This window comes from Hyaena hyaena, unplaced genomic scaffold (genome assembly GCF_003009895.1).
Source record: "Hyaena hyaena isolate Hyena2069 unplaced genomic scaffold, ASM300989v1 scaffold_823, whole genome shotgun sequence".
NCBI classification, from domain to species: domain Eukaryota; kingdom Metazoa; phylum Chordata; class Mammalia; order Carnivora; family Hyaenidae; genus Hyaena; species Hyaena hyaena.
In genome coordinates, this window is record NW_024081456.1 from 584963 (window position 1) to 603781 (window position 18819).

Sequence of the window (18819 nt, forward strand, 5' to 3'; positions counted from 1 at the left end):
TCCTGGGAGCGTATTGCTGTGTCAGCCAGGGATGTTCATCAGAACGCTCGAACACACTGATGGCTCTGTGGCTCTTTCCCTCCCCTCCCCTCCCCTTCCCTCCCCTCCTTTCCCCCTCCCCTCCCCTCCCCTCCCCTTCCCCTTACCCCCCTTCCCTTCCATGTAAATTGGGGTCTCTTGTGAAACTGCCACTACGTGACACAGTACTGGTTAATGTGGCTGTTGGATCGTATGACCGTGTGCCTCCAGATGTCCTGTCATGTGTAGGGGACCGGCCTGCTGACCCTTCTGGGGAGGAAGCAGCTGCAGGCAGTGTCAGCCCCCAGGCTGTGGCACTGGGCTGTCCGCTGCGGATCTTCGCCTGTGCGGAGCGCCTCTGCTGAGAACAAAAGAGCAGAGTGAAGTCATGTGCGCCGCTTGGATGGCTCACGCCTGCGCTGTGCGCCGGGCATGCTGTGGCTGTGCGGCGGAGTACAGGCTTCCCGGGGGCCACGTGGGGATTGTTTTGGAAAATTGTGTTTCATAGATTGTGTTCTGAACCGGTCAGATCAGCTAGCCTGCAAATTTCAGTTAGAAGAAGCACACCCAGTAGTTCCGGGAGCAGAGCCAGAGCCGAATACAAGGCCAGCGGAGGGTGGGGGGGTGTCATCTGCTGTCAGACATGGAAGAGAGTGTCTGAGTGTCGTCTGGACGCCTCCTCTGCCGCCTTTGCCTCGTCTGTCGATGTGAGTGCACCGGGTGTTGCTGTGGCCGCCTCCTGCCTGGACTTCAGTGCCCCTGTCCCCCCGCCCCAGTGCCACATCCTGGGGCGCCTGGGGCCCTGGCAAGCGGGCCGTAACTGTGTGCCGGTCAGCCAGCCCCCCTTGGCCGCCCAGGAGGGGTCCCACCCGCGGCACCTGCAGCTTCAGGGCCCGTGTGGTGGCCGCACGTGAGTGTGAGCCAAGGGCAGAGCGAAGGCTGGTGGTTCTCTTGGAGTCTGCAGGCTTCAGCTGTCAGGCCCCTGTTTGTAGGTGTCTGCGGACTTGCCTTCTCTCTCCACCGTCTCCCAGCCCCTCCCGTGAGTCTGGAAGAAAGAAAAAGTGCTCAAATCATACTTAGGTTTTTAGGTTTTCAGGAAAGAGCGGACCTGCTCTTTTCGTTTTAAAATGACTCTCCAGATCTTTCTGACTAAGGAAGCGATTCAGGTTGCTATTAATTACCTGCAGGGTATTTCATGTCAAACTGTGAGCCTGTTTCTGGACGACTGAGTGGGTTGCTGGACACATCGCTGCCCTAGGAGATCAGATGTTGTGGCATTTTGCTTGGCTTCTGCCATCGATGGGAAATCTTTGACTTCGTCTGTGCTTTGACTTTTTAGCAAGTAGTAGCCAGTACCTTCCTGCTGTGGTTTGGGGGTCAGGCCCTATAGCGTTACGATTACGATTTATTTATTTTCTATCTTGAAATGTGTGATTCTTCCCTCCAGTGTGCTCACGGGAGCTTAGAAGACCCCAAAAGTGTGACCCATCACAAATTAATACACGCTGCCTCAGAGAGGGTGCTAAGTGATGCCAGAACAATCTTGGAAGAGAACGTCCAAGACCAAGGTAGGGGCCTCGCGGGGCACCCACGGGACTTGGGGCCCGAGAGGCACAGGCACCCCCGGCGTCCACGGCTGTGTTCCGCTCTGGGGCCAAGCAGGAAACCGGGGTCCCCTGCGACGATTTCATTTTCCGTTTGTTAAAACAAAGTGCGCGTTGGGGGACGCTTGTGAAAAACAGCACAGACCGAACTGGAACAGGTGGCTTCCATCTCAGGAACCAGCTCTGAGCCTTATTTTTGGTTCTGTTTCCAAGCAAACCTGGGGTCCGCGGCTCTGCTCCCGGCCCCGTCGTGCGGCCGGACAGCAGGGGTGCAGCGGCGCTTTCCGGCCTCCCGGGAAGGGACTCCTGTTACAGACACATCTGTCCCGCGGCCTGGACTCATGTCTGGAGGTGTCAGGAGAGACTTTTAGTTTTCTGTGTGCCATTCGGGGATGGTTTTAATTCTGGGATTCTCTCACTCTCTCTCTCTCTCTTTTTTTTTTTTTTTTAGTTAAAAAAAATTTTTTTAACGTTTATTTACTTTTGAGAGAGAGACAGTGTGAGTGGGTGAGAGACAGAGAGAAGGAAACAGAATCCGAAGCAGGCTCCAGGCTCTGAGAGCTCTCCAGGCACAGAGCCCGACGTGGGGCTCGAACTCACGAACCATGAGATCTGAAGTCAGACACTTAACTAACTGAGCCCCCCAGCCGCCCCTGGGATTCTCTTAAATAACCCATTTCAGAGTTATTGTTCACAGACCTCCAGGGAGTATGGGGCTCAGGCCCAGGACCGCGGTCTCCCCGCACGCCGCAGGTTCGCCTCCGAGGGTTGAGGCCGGCTCCCAGCCTCCGAGAGCGGAGCCCGTTGAAATGAGAACATTTTGCGAGATTCCCACCGGTTCTTGGCACGGTCGTCAGGGCTGTGCTGGGTGGGACCCCAGCCGGGGGGCACGGGGCTTGTGTGAGCACATGGCGTGGGCGGCACCCCAGGGAGCCCCCTCCGCTCTGTCCTTGGGTCCTTCGGCGCCGTTTCACAGAGAAGAGGTCACCAGGCTGATAGGCGCGTGTTCTTTCCAGATGTGCTGCTGCTGATCAAGAAGCGCGCCCCCAGCCCGCTGCCCAGGATGGCCGACGTGTCCGCTGAAGAGAAGGTGAGGCTCTGCCTGGAGCTGGGAGTCTTTGTCGGCCTGAGGCCTGTGGCCCAAGACATAGAGGCGTTCTGGATGTTGGCTGCTTGCAGACCCAGCACGTCCCACGGTCACGGCCATGGTCATGGGGCTTCTTGGTCGCGGCCCAGCCTCTCCTGGTTGCTGGCCGTGGGGCCGGCACTCTGTCCTCTGGGCTACCCAGCTCTCCCGTGCCCTTCCTCCTCTCCCCGGTGGGCCTGCACCCACAGCGCGGGCAAGGGGTGGTGGGCACACGCTCGGGCCCCTGGCCCAGGAGTGCAGGCTGGTGCTTGGGAAGTTCCTGGAGGGGCCGGGGACCCCCACACCCGCGCCCAGGTGCAAAACAGTGCTGTTTTAAAGGGGCCACCATGCTCATTTCACAATTTTCCTTCATGTATCTTGGGGAGTTTCTTATTCATGCTCTGAAATGCTGGGGAGGGCGTTCACCCCGGAGAAAGCAGGGTGGACTGCATGGGCGTGGGCCCCCAAACAGCGAGCTATCTCAGGGTCTCCTCTGGGACAGGCGGCACAAGAGCAGTGCCTGGGAGCTTATCTGCGGCCACACCTGGCCACGGCGCTGGCACAGAAACGGGCCAGCTGCTCCCCCAGCTCTGGGACTCAGGTCTGGGCCTGCCGCTGCTGTGCCTGGGGACTGTCTGGGCGACCAGCTCTCTGGCTGCAGTGCGGGCCCTTGGTGGCCAGTGTAGACAGACAGTGGGGTTCCCACCACCATGGTGGCTCTGGGTGAGTTGCAACTGTGGACCTCACGTGGCAGGTCACCCTGTCCCCACACGTATTTGCAAAATGAAACATTGTAAGACAATGCTCTTTTTTGTGAATTATTGTCAATTTTAAGTGAAGATAACACGTGTTTATGAAGGCAGATGGTGCTGCCTGCCTCTCCGTGTCTCCCGCTCCCACCTGAGTCACATGCTCTTAAAGGCAGCCTTTTTAAAAAATTGTTTATAATATTTGTTTATTTTTGAGAGAGTAAAGGCGACCTCTTTAACTCATTCTGTGTTTCCCTTGGTGATTCTCTGCCTGATTGCTAAACAACACACATTATTTGTTATTTCTTAGAATGTCAGTTTTGGATTCTTTGGCTCCGTGGTGTTTGGTGTGTTAGATCACAGCGCTGGTGGTTTCCACGCCGGTTGAGGATTTTAGAGTTTCTTTTAGGATTAGTGTGTATGTGTGGTTTTCTGTTAGGAGTGAAGGGTACTAAGATTATCCTTTTTTTTTATACAACTTTCTTTCTTCTGGACCCCCATTGCCGCCTCCTTTTGTTTTCTTTTAAAGTTTACTTATTCTTGAAAGAGAGATAGTGACAGCGACAGAGCATGAATGGGGGAGGGCAGAGAGAGAGGGAGGCACAGAATCTGAAACAGGCTCCAGGCTCCGAGCTGTCAGCACAGAGCCTGACGCGGGGCGCGAACCCACCGACTGGGAGATCATGACCTGAGCTGAAGTCCGACGCTCAACCCACCCAGCCCCCCAGGCGCCTCTCTTCCTTTTGCTTTCTACAGGGTTATTGCTAAGTTTTTCGGTCTTTGTGGGGATTGATAAATCCCTTTGAAAACAGAGTCACATGTGTAAGGCCATCTGCCAGCTCCCGCTGTCCTGGAAACGTCCCTCCAGCCCCCTCCAGCTGCATCCCTCTGCCTCAGTGGCTTCTAGGCTTTCCCGCCTCACCCCTGTGTTGGAGCTTCTGAACCTTGAATATCTGTATGCTCCCTGCTGCCGCCCGCCTCGTACCCACAGACAGCACGCGGCTCACGGGTCTGTGGCCAGCGGTCTGGGTGGGCTCGGCTGGGCCCTGCCTTAGGCTCTTGGGTCCAAATCAAGGTGCGGCTGGCATGTGTTCCTCTTGGGAGGCTCTGGGGAAGGGTCTGCCTTGGGTGCATTCCGGTGGTTGGCGGTTCCTGCCACTGACGGGCCGAGGTCCCGTTTTCTTGCTCGGTAGCCAGTCCGCCACATTCCTTGCCACACAGTCCCCAGCATCTTCAGAGCCAGTGATAGAATTTCTCATGCGTTGAATCTCCTTCCGGCCAGAAAGAGTACTGTCCTTTTTAACGGCTTGCTGATTAGGTCAGGCCCACCGGGGGGGGGGGGAGGGTCATTTCCTTTACTTAAATTTCTTTTACTTAAATTTGCCACAGCCTCATCTCACCCCAGGACGGAATCCGTCTTGTGCACAGGCCCTGGGATTGTGCGGGCATGATTGCCGGGCATGGGCTCTTAGGGCCAGATGCAGGTTCTGGCTGAAGTATCGAGTATCTTACAGTTGACTTATCTGGTGGGACCTGACTTCCCTTAGCACCTGGGAGGGAAGGGAGCCTGGAGGCCCTGTCCTCGGCGCTCAGTGGTGCTGGTGAAGGTGCTGGGCCCTGCCTCCGGGGTGTCCGCGCTGCGGCGGGAGCTGCTCGGCCTTGACTTGTCCCCTGTACCTGCTCTGCTTCGTCTCCTCCCCCACCCCCGGGGTCTTTTAGCATCTCCCAGGCTCCTGAGGGCTTTGAAGGTTCATATCTGCATTGATGCAGATCTCTGCCCCCTCACCCCCCACCCCTCGGCTGCCTGGCACATAGGGTCAGATATTCGTGGGTTTTCATTCCAGAAATTTTTCTGGGTTGTTTTTGGGGAATGCCCTCCCCTCGTGTTCTCTTCCCTCTTTCTGGAGTCCCTTTAGTTGGATGCTGGCGATTTCCTGGACGTTTCCCCCTAACTGCTATGGCCGTTCATCCGGTGGTGAAACTTTCCGTCTCCCAGCGGCGTCTCCCTCTCCGATGGTGCTGTGCCCCCATCTCTCTGAGGGTTTTCTGGTGTGAAGTCGTCTTCCTTTTGTTCTCTCCTTTGCACTTTCTTACCTTCCCCGTTCTCACTTTGGTCTTTGTTTCGTGTGGAGGCTTTCCTCCCCCCCGCCCTCCTCGGCTGCCATCTCTATACGAAGCGCCGGGGGCTCACCGGCTGCTCTCTGTGCCCAGGGTCGTGCCTGCTGCTGGGCTCCCTGTAGGGCAGAGACTTGGCCCTGTCCCTCCCTCCCCACAGCGGTGTGTCTCCCACCGGGGGTCCTTGAAGCCGAGGAGCACAGGGGCTGGGTCTCGTCGAGGGTTGAGATGGTGCCTCGTTTTCCTGCTGCTGAGCGCAGGCTCCATGGCTCGGGCTCCCCAAGCCTGCCCCCTCCAGGGTGGTTGCTGGCCGAGCAGGGTGGCAGAGGAGCATTCGGCCGCTCACTCCCAACCTGGGCGCTTCCCTTGGCCGTGGCGTCGGCCTGCCCTTGTTTCTGGCTGGACTCCTGCTCTGTGGACCCCCGTCTGTTTTCCGTCTTGGAAGAACAGTTCTCTTTGCCTCGGGAGTCGCTGCTGTCCAGTACGGATGTGCTGCCGCGTTGGGCGCCCCGGCACGGCTGCGGCTCACGCGTGCTGGTCTCCCTGTGGCCGCGAGAGACTGTGCCTGGCTGCTCTCCTGCCCTGCCACCCTCTGGTTGTGACCGAGCAGCCTGTCCTCTGTCCCCCAGGATGCGCACAGAACCTGCAGGGACCCTCTGTGAGGCCAGCACAGCCCCAGCGCCCTGGGAAAGGGGTTCTCCCCGCTGGAGCCCCGTGCGTCCTGCTGACGGAGTCTTGCCTTTTCCTGCTCTCATATTCATTTCAGACTTTTCTTTTTTGTTTAGTGTTTGTTTTTGAGAGAACATGCACATGCGTGAGGGAGGGGCAGAGAGAGGGAGACAGAAGCCCAAGCAGGCCCCACACTGTCAGTGCAGAGCCCCACGTGGGACTCGAACTCACAAGCCACAAGAGCATGACCTGAGCTGAATTCAAGGGTCGGAGGCTTAGCTGACTGAGCTCCCAGGCGCCCTATTCATTTCAGACTTTCTGATTACTCTTCTGTGTAGAAAAAGCAAGAGGAGAAAGCCCCAGATAGAGAAGCTATTTTCCGGGCCACCGCCAACCTCCCCTCCTACAACATGGACCGGGCTGAGGTCCAGACTAATGTCAGAGACGTAAGTGCTCACCGTGGGCCGTGCCGTGCAGTTTGGGGTGGGGGTGGGGGGGCAAACAGGAGCTCCGTGTACATTTTTGCAACTTCTCTGTAAACCTTAGATTATTTCAAAATAAAAAGTTTAAGAAGATACTGGAAGGCAGAACCACAAAGGTAGATGCTACTGAGAAAATACTAGAGTTTTACCCTAAGTTTGGCAAAAACTAGTAGAGAAATCGAGACTTTGAGTAATTTTGGGCTGCAGAGTTCTGAGCTGACAAAGCAGAGTGTATCCCGTGTCCTGTGGAGCGGCCCAGGACGCAGGGTGCGCCGGTGCCCTGCAGCCCGGGACCGCGTGGCCGCCTGGGCTGGGGCGCCTCTGCGGCAGGGCGCGCCCTGTCCAGCAGGGCATCGGGCTCCCGTGCGCCTGCCCCGTGCGGTGCCACTCCTGCAGTGTCAGGCCTGTTGTGGGAATGAACGGGGGCCCCCATGTCGCCCATGGAACCGGGGACCCATCCGCAGGGGGATCTGGTTGCGCTCATGGCATCCTTCTTCCCAGTGAGAGCTCGAGGCCTGTGCCGGGAGCCCATCCGGTCAGGCTGTGCCCCTGCACTTAACATGCCCGGTGCTTTCTGTGCCGGCCCAGGGGCAGAGCCTGTGGCCCGTCTGTGCCCGCGAGGCCTCTCTTCCCGCCCGGCGCAGACCCTCCTGGTGTCACCCACCTCTGCTTCTGTCGGTGTCCGTGTGCAGGAAGCAGCAGCAGCATAGTTGGGACTCAGAGATGCAGAGGCGCGGGGCCCAGGAGCATGGTTACGTGTCCCAGCAGGTCTCGGGCACGCGGGGCGCTAAGAGCCTTTTTCTCCTTGCCCCGCAGTTCCAGACGGAGCTCCGGAAGATCCTGGTGTCTCTCATCGAGGTGGCTCAGAAGTTGTTAGCGCTGAACCCAGATGCAGTCGAGCTGTTTAAGAAGGCGAATGGTATGAGCAGCCCCAGGTTGATGCAACCTGCGCTCTGGCCACGCCCGTTCACACCCGGGGTCAGGTGCTTTCCGTTTGTGCTTCCCTGTTGACCCGGGGCTCCTGTCCACACGGGTGCCGGCTGAGGTGTCCGTGTGGATTTGCTGAGGGTCGGGGGGACCCCAAGCCCCTTGTACTGGCCGGGCCCTCACGGATCGCCCCATCCCTGGCCCGCAGCGATGCTGGATGAGGAGGAAGACGGGAGAGTGGACGAGGCAGCCCTGCGGCAGCTCACGGAGATGGGCTTCCCGGAGAGCAGGGCCGCGAAGGCCCTGCGGCTGAACCAGTACGTGCAGGCCACCTTGTCCCCTTGCCACCGCCGCTGTGGGGTCCCCGGGGTGACGTCCTCCGTCCCAAACTCTTTGAACCAGTTCTAATAGATGTGAGTTTTTAAAGAGAAACTCTGCACGCGCGTCCCCAGGGTAACCTGGTAGGTACCTCCAGTGTCCCCGGACGGTGAGAAGGCCTCACCTTGGGGGAGGGCTGGGGACAGGGCGGGTGGTGGGCACACGGTGGCCCGGAGCTGGGTCCCCTTAGCCTCCTGCCCTTTCCCCGCCGTAGCTGCTCGCCTCTGCGTCTACACTCAGCTCTTAGCGAGCGACTGATAAGCCGGGGGACGGTCGGGGGCCCCGGTTCCCCCGTGCTCTTCGTGAACTCGTGCCCCTTGCCTAGTACACGGGTCTCTGTGTTCTGGCCGGGGTCTTGAGGGAGTTCAGAGCGAGGGGCCAGGGCCTCTCCCAAGGGGTCACCAGCTCCTGCTAGAGAAGTCGTTGAGGCCAGAGAGCCTTCCGGGGGGAAAGCGGGGGGAGGAGGTGGGAGGCCCTCCTCGGTCGCCTGGGCTGGTGGGAAGAGCTTCTTGTCACCTTTCAGCATGTCGGTGCCTCAGGCCATGGAGTGGCTGATCGAGCACGCGGAAGACCCGACCATCGACTCGCCTCTTCCAGGCCAGGCCTCTCCCGGAGGAGCTGAGGCCGCCCCTGAGGGTGCCTCCGAGGCAGCCGGGACTAGCACGGGGGACGCGGGGGACGAGGAGCCCAGGGATGAGCTCACGGAGATCTTCAAGAAGATCCGGAGGAAAAGGGAGTTCCGGGCTGATGCTCGGGTATGTGTCTGGGCCTGGCACCGCCTGGCGGGGTTTCTCCACTGTGGGGGGTGGGTGCTGCGCCGGGCGGAGCAAGCTAGACCCGGGTGAGGGCTGTCGTCAGGCCCAACGTCCGTTTTCAGTTGCCCTACGCGGGTCTGGGTGGCCCATTTGTCACGTGCACTCTCACAACAGGGTCCTGTCCACGTTCCCGCTGTGGGTGGTGAGTGACCTCAGGCTGGTGGGGACACTGCCCGGAGACAGGACAGGGGACAGGGAGTCGGCAAGGCTCTGACCATCCGCTAGCCGGGGTGTGTGCAGGGTGTAAGGACCTGGGGTCCAGCTGTCTCGGGCGGTACTCGGCAGCTGACGTCCGTGTCTGGTGTGTGGCCGCCCCTCAGGCCACCTCATCCTGCGTGCTGTTGTGACTCCCTGTTCTCCACTGCTCCGTTCTTCTACTGGGCTCTTGCTTTCCTCTAGAATGTTCTCTGTGTTTTAAGGCTGTGGTTTCCTTTCGGATTATAGATCCGTCAGCTCGAGGTGTTAGGGCTCCAAGTCCATGTGCTGCTGATTCTGCCTGGGGTGCTGTGCTGCCAGCGTGGGCTCCCCTGTGGCCTGTGGGATGCCCGCCAGGCTGATTGGGCACTTGTTTCCCTGGGCTGCGTGGCACCTCCCACCAGGGGCCCGGTTTGTGCTGACCACGCAGGTGTAGGCCCCGCTCAGGGGCTGGCTGTTCCTGCACAGGGACCGGTGCTTTTGCGGCTCATTGTCCCTCTGGGGGTGCAGACCCTTCCCAGGGTCCTGGGTTTAAGCTCTAGCTCGTCACCTCGCGTGGACCCAAGGCCCACGTTCTGTGTGTTGCACATTAGACCCCAACCGCAGGCCCTGCTAATGCCTCCCGCCCCCTCCCTGGCTGCTTTCTCGTGAGCTCAGCTGTGCACTTGGACCTGTTTGTGCCGCCTGCAGCTGGTGTTTCTGAAGCCTGGCCGGGTGCTGGCTGAGCCCCGTGGGAGGGACGCCGTGTCCCTGGGGGGTGGTCTCACAGTGTCCTCAGCCGCCCCCGCTGCCCAGCTGGTGGTCCTTGCTGCCCTCTCGACCTCATAACGTAGGTGTCGCTCAGTCTGCTCTGCTCTTCTCCCAAGACGTGCGCCTGTGCCAGGCCTTCCTGTCCCCTCTGGTAGATGTTCTGTGATGATTATTACAAAAGGCTGTCGAGGCGGGGCCAGGACGTTGCTTTCTCACACCATCTCGTCCCTCAGTATGTGAGAGAACAGTCTGGAAGGACAGGGCTGTCAGTGTGGCTCCAGGATCTGGATCGGGGAGCAGCGCTTGGACTTGAACCCAAAACAGGCTTTCCTGCCGCTTCCCCGTCCCCTGTGCCCACGCCTGCCGTGGGGGGCCGGTGAGTGCGGTGCGCGGGGCAGGCGGAGCCTGGTCTTGAGAGCTGAGAGCATGCGGCCCCTGGCGGGCGGGCTGAGGCGCATGCCCAGCGTCACCGTCCGTGCAGAAGGACCGTGGCGTGGTTTCCCCAGGCCGAGCCGGGGGTGAGTGAAGGAACAGGAAGGCGTTTACTGACACTCACAGGAAGGCCACCCTCTTGAATCTGGCGGGAAGTTCCTGGCCATTTTTTGTGCCCTGGGGTCAGACTAGCGCATGGCGGGTTCTTCTCCCAGGATTCGTGGGTGGGACCCCCCCCCCCGGGTTAGGAGCCAGCTCGGGAAAGGAAAGCGGGGGGTCACGGCATGGTGCTGCCTCGTGGACCCCCTGCCCCCCCCCAGGTTAGGAGCTGGCTCGGGAAAGGAAAGCGGGGGGTCATGGCACGGTGCTGCCTCGTGGACCCCCTGCACACCCCCCCCCGGGTTAGGAGCTGGCTCGGGAAAGGAAAGCAGGGGGGTCACGGCACGGTGCTGCCTCATGGACCCCCTGCACCCCCCCCCCCCAGGGTTAGGAGCCGGCTCGGGAAGGGGAAGCGGGGGGGTCACGGCACGGTGCTGCCTCGTGGCCCCCCTGCACCCCCCCAGCCGGGTGCCCTGAGAACCCTGGGGCCCTGTCTAGAGAATTAATTAACTTGATGAAATCTTTGCCTTTTTTATTTTTCCCCCAAAATCAACCATTTTAAAGATTGTACGATAAAGTCGGTAGTGAAGTGAAGGACATAACGTGTCTCGTGGGTTTTGTCCTCAATCGTACGTCTCCCGTCCCCGTGATACTGAACTTGGGCCATCGTTCCCTCGGAGAATTAGCACATGTTCGTATTTACAGCTTACGTCGTATTAACTGTAAGATGTTTGAAGGTAATTTTAGTGTCACATTTGAGGGATAGAGTCTGCAGAGGCCTATTTCCCGCAAGCGAGGGGGACAGTCTTTCTCCACCTCAGTCGGGTTTGCCTACCTCGCGGTCTCTCCCCGACACCTTCCGTTCCGGGTCCTGGGGCCCCGCAGTGAGCTCACGGTGGGGGGCTGGAGACCTTTCCCCACACACGGGGACGAACCTGAACGGGGCTGACGCCGTGGCCCTCTCGTGGCATGTTGGTGAGCAGCTTCCGAGCGCGGATCTGGGGCCGCATGGACTCGGCCCAGTTCCGTGGCGAGTGGTGGTGCGTCCCCGGCGAGGGCGGCACTGAGTGGTCCATGGTTCCCCTTCAGGCCGTCATTTCCCTGATGGAGATGGGATTCGATGAAAAGGAAGTGATGGATGCCCTCAGAGTGAACAACAACCAGCAGAGCGCCGCCGTGAGTACCAGCCACACCTCTGCGCCCCGGTCGCCCGCCCTCCCCGCCCGCGCGGCCCCCCTTGGGGAGCCTGGACGCGCTCCTGTCTCAGGTGGTCCCTTGTCCTGCTGCCGAGGGAGTAAATGGTGTCACAGTTCAACATGTTTTATGTACGGAGAGAGTTCTGGGCCTTTTTTTTTTTTTTTTTAAGTTTACATGTTAATTTTGAGAGAGAATGAGAGCAGGGGAGGGGCAGAGAGAGAGGAAGAGACAGAATCCCAGGCAGGCTGCGTGCTGTCAGCACAGAGCCCAACATGGGGCACGAACCTGTGAGGCCTCGAGATCATGACCTGAGTAGAAACCGAGAGTTGGACACTTAACAGACTGAGCCCCCATGCGCCCCGGGCTCTGTCTCTGGACGACCGTGTGCGTGAGTCGTTGGCTGGCCGGGCTGAGCCTGAGAGGGGCCCCAGCCATGGACACGTGGGCTGCTGGACCGCCAGCTCCCCGGGGAGGGTGTGGAGGCGGCCGGGGGCCTTAGCTGGTTCCGCGGGACTTCCTGGGGCCGAGGCCTGGAGCTTCTGCGCATGTCTTCATTCTCTTCCCCACACCCCGCGTGGGTCCCGCTGCCAAGTCGCAGGCACGTTCGTCTGAACTGCGGTGCTGGGGTCTGCTGGCCACGCCGACTTCGGAGCCCCCGGGCCTGGGCCCTCGCTTGGGGGCAGCCGGGGGCAGCGGGGCTACAGGAGCGGCTGATGTGTGTGTGGCTTTTGTGCCTGCAGTGCGAGTGGCTGCTGGGAGACCGGAAGCCTTCCCCCGAGGAGCTGGACAAAGGCATCGACCCTGACAGCCCCCTCTTTCAAGCCATCCTGGATAACCCGGTGGTGCAGCTCGGCCTGACCAACCCCAAAACGTTACTAGGTACGTGGGCTTCCCCAGGGGCGGGCCCCCTGCGCTGCACGGATGTCACCGAGTGACCGCGAGGTCCCCATCCCCCTCTCCGTGGGGCCCGGCGGCTGGGCTCTGACGGTGGTTGGCGGCCTCCTGGGACAATCTGAGCACCAGGTAGAGTGGCCTGTGCGGGTCCAGGAGAGCGCGGGCAGCACCCGGGGGCCATGCCCAACTATGCAGAAGGTGTTTGCCTCCGCTCTCCCTGGTTGTGAGGGGCTTTCTTTGGCCCTTGGTTTGATTGTGAAATAAAGCCTACATCCGGAAGCCTATGTGATATTCATAAGCTGAAGAAGAATGAAACTAAGAACCACACATCTATCCTTCAGCTTTGAGCGTGGAATTAAAAGAGCCGGGGACTCCTGGGCGGCTCGGTGGCTAAGTGTCCAACTCTTGATTTCAGCTCAGGTCATGATCCCACAGTTTGTGAGTTCAAGCCCCACGTCGGGCTCTGTGCTGACAGTGCGAAACCTGCTTGGGATTCTCTCTCTCTGTCTCTGCTCCTTCCCTGCTTGTTCTCTTTCTCTCTAAAATAAATAAACTTAGAAAACCACCAACAACAGTGTGGAACATTCCAGGCCCTGCGGGTTGTCAGGCACCTCCCCCACCGCGGGAGCGGGCCTTCCTCAGCGCTTGGGCCCCTCGGGGGCGGTGTGCCTGCAATTGTCCCCGAGGCCCCATCACCCCATCTGCCAGCTGCTCTGATGCGGCTCCACCTTGGGGCTCTCTCGTGTGTCCCCCCCACCCCCCCGTCCCCTTGTCCCCCCATGACCCGTGCAGACGACAAGCTCGCCCTTCCGTTCTGGGTGGGTGTTTCTTTCGGACGTTGGCAGGTGTGAGTCTCGGACGTTGGCAGGCACCAGGCCGCGCCGCCTGCCCCTGTCCTCCAGGACGGCTCTGGGCCAGGAGGTGTTCACGGAGCGGCCGACCCTTCCTCACTGACCCCGCGTGCGCCTCCTGCACTCAGCCTGAGCACTCTGCTGGCCTCCTGGCCTCCCTGCCGGATGTTTGTAACTGGTTTCCAGAGGGTTCCGATCGCGGCCCCCAGTGATTTTCAGGGCTGGGAGGGCTGTCAGGGCACGCTAAGCCGCAGTCCCTTGGGGCCCTGGCCGTCGCACACCCTGAGGCCCGCGCGCCAGTGCTGGCAGGGGTGAGGCCCGCGGGAGGACGACGCTTTCCAGACGTGCGTGACACCTGCAGCCCGCGAGTTCCCCCGGCCAGGGTTTGTGGGGACACAGCGCGTGCGGGGAGATACCTGTCTGACGTCAGTCCTCTCTGCACCCAGCATGGGACTCGAACCCACAACCCTGGATGGAGAGTTGCAGACTCCACCTGCTGGGCCGCCCAGGCGCCCCTCACTCAAGATTTTAATGTGTCCGGTTTCTTTGTCATTCTTTTAAAAATTGTTAAAAGGAGGGGCACCCAGGGGGCTCAGTCGATTAAGTGTCTGACTTCAGCTCAGGTCATGATCTCATGGTTCGTGGGTTCGAGCCCCACTTCGGGCTCTGTGCTGACAGCTCGGAGCCTGGAGCCTGTTTCAGATTCTGTGTCTCTCTCTAACTCTACCCTGCTCACACTCTCTCTCTTTCTCTCTCAGAAATAAATAAAACATTAAAAAAATTGTTAAAATGTGTATATTTATTTTGAGAGAGAGTGCTTGCATGTGCGAGCAGGGGAGGGGCAGAGAGCGAGGGGGACACAGACTTCCAATCAGGCTCTGAGCCGTCAGCACAGAGCCTGACACGGGGCTCAAACCCACAAACCGTGAGATTGTGACCTGAGTTGAAGTCCGACACTTAACCGACTGAGCCGCCCAGGTGGCCCATGTCAGGGTTTTTTTAAGTCATTTCCTTAACACTGAACATTCTGATTTTCCCAGTCAGGTACTGTTACATTTGCAGCAACATCTTTATGTCTTTTCTGCGCTCGGTTATTTTGCCAGGATAGGATTGGAAGTGGAATTACTGAGTCATAGGCTGCGACTATTTTTAAGATTGCCGATTGCCATTGCCAAATTGCTTCCCTGAAACGGCACGCCAGTGAGCACGCGGGCCGCCACCTGCCCACCCCGCGTGGAGGGCGGGGCCCCTGAGGGGAGGGGCAGAGCAGACGTTGGTGGGGGGTGGGGGGGAGGGGACTCTGCGTGCCCTGGGGCTACTTCGGCCCCATCAGAGCCGTCAGAGTCAGAGCCGTCAGAGCCCGCAAAGAGGAAAGCCCGTCGGTGGCACTTGTGGCACTTGACCATGTGCGGAGAGCGGCCTCTGAGCCGGCCTTGCTGTGCTCTCCCCGCAGCGTTTGAAGACATGCTGGACAACCCCCTGAACAGCACGCAGTGGATGAATGACCCGGAGACGGGCCCGGTCATGCTGCAGATCTCCCGGATCTTCCAGACCCTGAACCGCACGTAGGCGCGCGGCCGCTCCTCCGGGCTGCTGGGCGCCTGTCCCGGGAGCCGGCGTGGCCCCCTTCCCACCGCCGGCCAGTCTCTGGAAGAGCGCGGAGGGGGGAGAAGGGGGGCCGGCCGACCCTGCCCTCCACACCCGCCCCAGGTCGTCAGAGCTCCGACCTCGGGGGCCCTTCTCCCGCTCCCGTCTTCTNGACTGAGCCCCCATGCGCCCCGGGCTCTGTCTCTGGACGACCGTGTGCGTGAGTCGTTGGCTGGCCGGGCTGAGCCTGAGAGGGGCCCCAGCCATGGACACGTGGGCTGCTGGACCGCCAGCTCCCCGGGGAGGGTGTGGAGGCGGCCGGGGGCCTTAGCTGGTTCCGCGGGACTTCCTGGGGCCGAGGCCTGGAGCTTCTGCGCATGTCTTCATTCTCTTCCCCACACCCCGCGTGGGTCCCGCTGCCAAGTCGCAGGCACGTTCGTCTGAACTGCGGTGCTGGGGTCTGCTGGCCACGCCGACTTCGGAGCCCCCGGGCCTGGGCCCTCGCTTGGGGGCAGCCGGGGGCAGCGGGGCTACAGGAGCGGCTGATGTGTGTGTGGCTTTTGTGCCTGCAGTGCGAGTGGCTGCTGGGAGACCGGAAGCCTTCCCCCGAGGAGCTGGACAAAGGCATCGACCCTGACAGCCCCCTCTTTCAAGCCATCCTGGATAACCCGGTGGTGCAGCTCGGCCTGACCAACCCCAAAACGTTACTAGGTACGTGGGCTTCCCCAGGGGCGGGCCCCCTGCGCTGCACGGATGTCACCGAGTGACCGCGAGGTCCCCATCCCCCTCTCCGTGGGGCCCGGCGGCTGGGCTCTGACGGTGGTTGGCGGCCTCCTGGGACAATCTGAGCACCAGGTAGAGTGGCCTGTGCGGGTCCAGGAGAGCGCGGGCAGCACCCGGGGGCCATGCCCAACTATGCAGAAGGTGTTTGCCTCCGCTCTCCCTGGTTGTGAGGGGCTTTCTTTGGCCCTTGGTTTGATTGTGAAATAAAGCCTACATCCGGAAGCCTATGTGATATTCATAAGCTGAAGAAGAATGAAACTAAGAACCACACATCTATCCTTCAGCTTTGAGCGTGGAATTAAAAGAGCCGGGGACTCCTGGGCGGCTCGGTGGCTAAGTGTCCAACTCTTGATTTCAGCTCAGGTCATGATCCCACAGTTTGTGAGTTCAAGCCCCACGTCGGGCTCTGTGCTGACAGTGCGAAACCTGCTTGGGATTCTCTCTCTCTGTCTCTGCTCCTTCCCTGCTTGTTCTCTTTCTCTCTAAAATAAATAAACTTAGAAAACCACCAACAACAGTGTGGAACATTCCAGGCCCTGCGGGTTGTCAGGCACCTCCCCCACCGCGGGAGCGGGCCTTCCTCAGCGCTTGGGCCCCTCGGGGGCGGTGTGCCTGCAATTGTCCCCGAGGCCCCATCACCCCATCTGCCAGCTGCTCTGATGCGGCTCCACCTTGGGGCTCTCTCGTGTGTCCCCCCCACCCCCCCGTCCCCTTGTCCCCCCATGACCCGTGCAGACGACAAGCTCGCCCTTCCGTTCTGGGTGGGTGTTTCTTTCGGACGTTGGCAGGTGTGAGTCTCGGACGTTGGCAGGCACCAGGCCGCGCCGCCTGCCCCTGTCCTCCAGGACGGCTCTGGGCCAGGAGGTGTTCACGGAGCGGCCGACCCTTCCTCACTGACCCCGCGTGCGCCTCCTGCACTCAGCCTGAGCACTCTGCTGGCCTCCTGGCCTCCCTGCCGGATGTTTGTAACTGGTTTCCAGAGGGTTCCGATCGCGGCCCCCAGTGATTTTCAGGGCTGGGAGGGCTGTCAGGGCACGCTAAGCCGCAGTCCCTTGGGGCCCTGGCCGTCGCACACCCTGAGGCCCGCGCGCCAGTGCTGGCAGGGGTGAGGCCCGCGGGAGGACGACGCTTTCCAGACGTGCGTGACACCTGCAGCCCGCGAGTTCCCCCGGCCAGGGTTTGTGGGGACACAGCGCGTGCGGGGAGATACCTGTCTGACGTCAGTCCTCTCTGCACCCAGCATGGGACTCGAACCCACAACCCTGGATGGAGAGTTGCAGACTCCACCTGCTGGGCCGCCCAGGCGCCCCTCACTCAAGATTTTAATGTGTCCGGTTTCTTTGTCATTCTTTTAAAAATTGTTAAAAGGAGGGGCACCCAGGGGGCTCAGTCGATTAAGTGTCTGACTTCAGCTCAGGTCATGATCTCATGGTTCGTGGGTTCGAGCCCCACTTCGGGCTCTGTGCTGACAGCTCGGAGCCTGGAGCCTGTTTCAGATTCTGTGTCTCTCTCTAACTCTACCCTGCTCACACTCTCTCTCTTTCTCTCTCAGAAATAAATAAAACATTAAAAAAATTGTTAAAATGTGTATATTTATTTTGAGAGAGAGTGCTTGCATGTGCGAGCAGGGGAGGGGCAGAGAGCGAGGGGGACACAGACTTCCAATCAGGCTCTGAGCCGTCAGCACAGAGCCTGACACGGGGCTCAAACCCACAAACCGTGAGATTGTGACCTGAGTTGAAGTCCGACACTTAACCGACTGAGCCGCCCAGGTGGCCCATGTCAGGGTTTTTTTAAGTCATTTCCTTAACACTGAACATTCTGATTTTCCCAGTCAGGTACTGTTACATTTGCAGCAACATCTTTATGTCTTTTCTGCGCTCGGTTATTTTGCCAGGATAGGATTGGAAGTGGAATTACTGAGTCATAGGCTGCGACTATTTTTAAGATTGCCGATTGCCATTGCCAAATTGCTTCCCTGAAACGGCACGCCAGTGAGCACGCGGGCCGCCACCTGCCCACCCCGCGTGGAGGGCGGGGCCCCTGAGGGGAGGGGCAGAGCAGACGTTGGTGGGGGGTGGGGGGGAGGGGACTCTGCGTGCCCTGGGGCTACTTCGGCCCCATCAGAGCCGTCAGAGTCAGAGCCGTCAGAGCCCGCAAAGAGGAAAGCCCGTCGGTGGCACTTGTGGCACTTGACCATGTGCGGAGAGCGGCCTCTGAGCCGGCCTTGCTGTGCTCTCCCCGCAGCGTTTGAAGACATGCTGGACAACCCCCTGAACAGCACGCAGTGGATGAATGACCCGGAGACGGGCCCGGTCATGCTGCAGATCTCCCGGATCTTCCAGACCCTGAACCGCACGTAGGCGCGCGGCCGCTCCTCCGGGCTGCTGGGCGCCTGTCCCGGGAGCCGGCGTGGCCCCCCCCCCCCCCCCCCCCCGGTGCCGGAGCCGCAGGCTGGGGGGAGAAGGGGGGCCGGCCGACCCTGCCCTCCACACCCGCCCCAGGTCGTCAGAGCTCCGACCTCGGGGGCCCTTCTCCCGCTCCCGTCTTCTGCTTAAACACGTGTGTGATGGCAGCGTGCAGGCCGGCCGCACCTCTAGCCTCCGAGCGTGTTTACAGGCGCGGCTGCTCCGGGAGGGGTCCCCTCCCGCCACCGTGCCCCGCGGGGCTCTGGAAACGCTCCCTGCCCCGACCCGTAGGCGCTGCTTGTTACTGGGAAGAAGGCATGTTTCAGCCCAAAGTGTTAAGTCAGTACTAACTTAAGTAGAGGAAATCACAGATGAGTTTTCTTTAATAAATAAATTCCCTTTTTCCTGTTGTTACAGTATGATTTTAGTGCCGGAGAGGGGCTCGTGCACTCCCAACAAAGTCAGCCCCCCCACCCCCCCAGCACCGCAGCTCCCCACGCGTGGCAGGATGCCGTGGGTGATCGGGGGGGGCAGACGCGGTTCCAATGAGCGGATGGGCTGTAGGGTCACCAGGGCCCCGAGGGCGGATCCCGGACACCAGCCGGGCTGCCTTTCTTTCCTGAATGTTACTCATGTTGCAAATTGAGAAAATGGGTTATGGTTTTGCTTTTTTTTTTTTTTTCCAACACTGTTGTTAACTTCCTGGTTAACGCAGTTTCAAGGTGTTTTTCCAGACCTGT

General features: G+C 60.1%; 2 protein-coding genes across 2 annotated transcripts in view; both read left to right on the forward strand.

The window, feature by feature from the left end:
- LOC120221953 (ubiquitin-associated domain-containing protein 1) overlaps positions 1 to 14962 on the forward strand; it is a 17641-nt gene extending 2679 nt beyond the window's left edge. Inside the window, exons 2-10 of the mRNA XM_039219638.1 lie at positions 1466 to 1586; positions 2639 to 2712; positions 6620 to 6727; positions 7580 to 7682; positions 7899 to 8007; positions 8592 to 8823; positions 11449 to 11535; positions 12297 to 12435; positions 14755 to 14962. Coding sequence (XP_039075569.1) covers positions 1466 to 1586; positions 2639 to 2712; positions 6620 to 6727; positions 7580 to 7682; positions 7899 to 8007; positions 8592 to 8823; positions 11449 to 11535; positions 12297 to 12435; positions 14755 to 14870 — 1089 coding nt within the window. The 3' untranslated portion in view covers positions 14871 to 14962. The remainder of the gene's footprint in view (positions 1 to 1465; positions 1587 to 2638; positions 2713 to 6619; positions 6728 to 7579; positions 7683 to 7898; positions 8008 to 8591; positions 8824 to 11448; positions 11536 to 12296; positions 12436 to 14754) is intronic.
- A 110-nt stretch (positions 14963 to 15072) lies between these two features.
- Positions 15073 to 18489, forward strand: LOC120221965 (ubiquitin-associated domain-containing protein 1-like). The gene is made up of 3 exons (XM_039219658.1): positions 15073 to 15108; positions 15461 to 15599; positions 17919 to 18489. The coding sequence occupies exons 1-3, from the start codon at positions 15073 to 15075 to the stop codon at positions 18032 to 18034; spliced, it is 291 nt and encodes a 96-aa protein (XP_039075589.1). The 3' UTR covers positions 18035 to 18489.
- Positions 18490 to 18819: the final 330 nt, after the last annotated feature.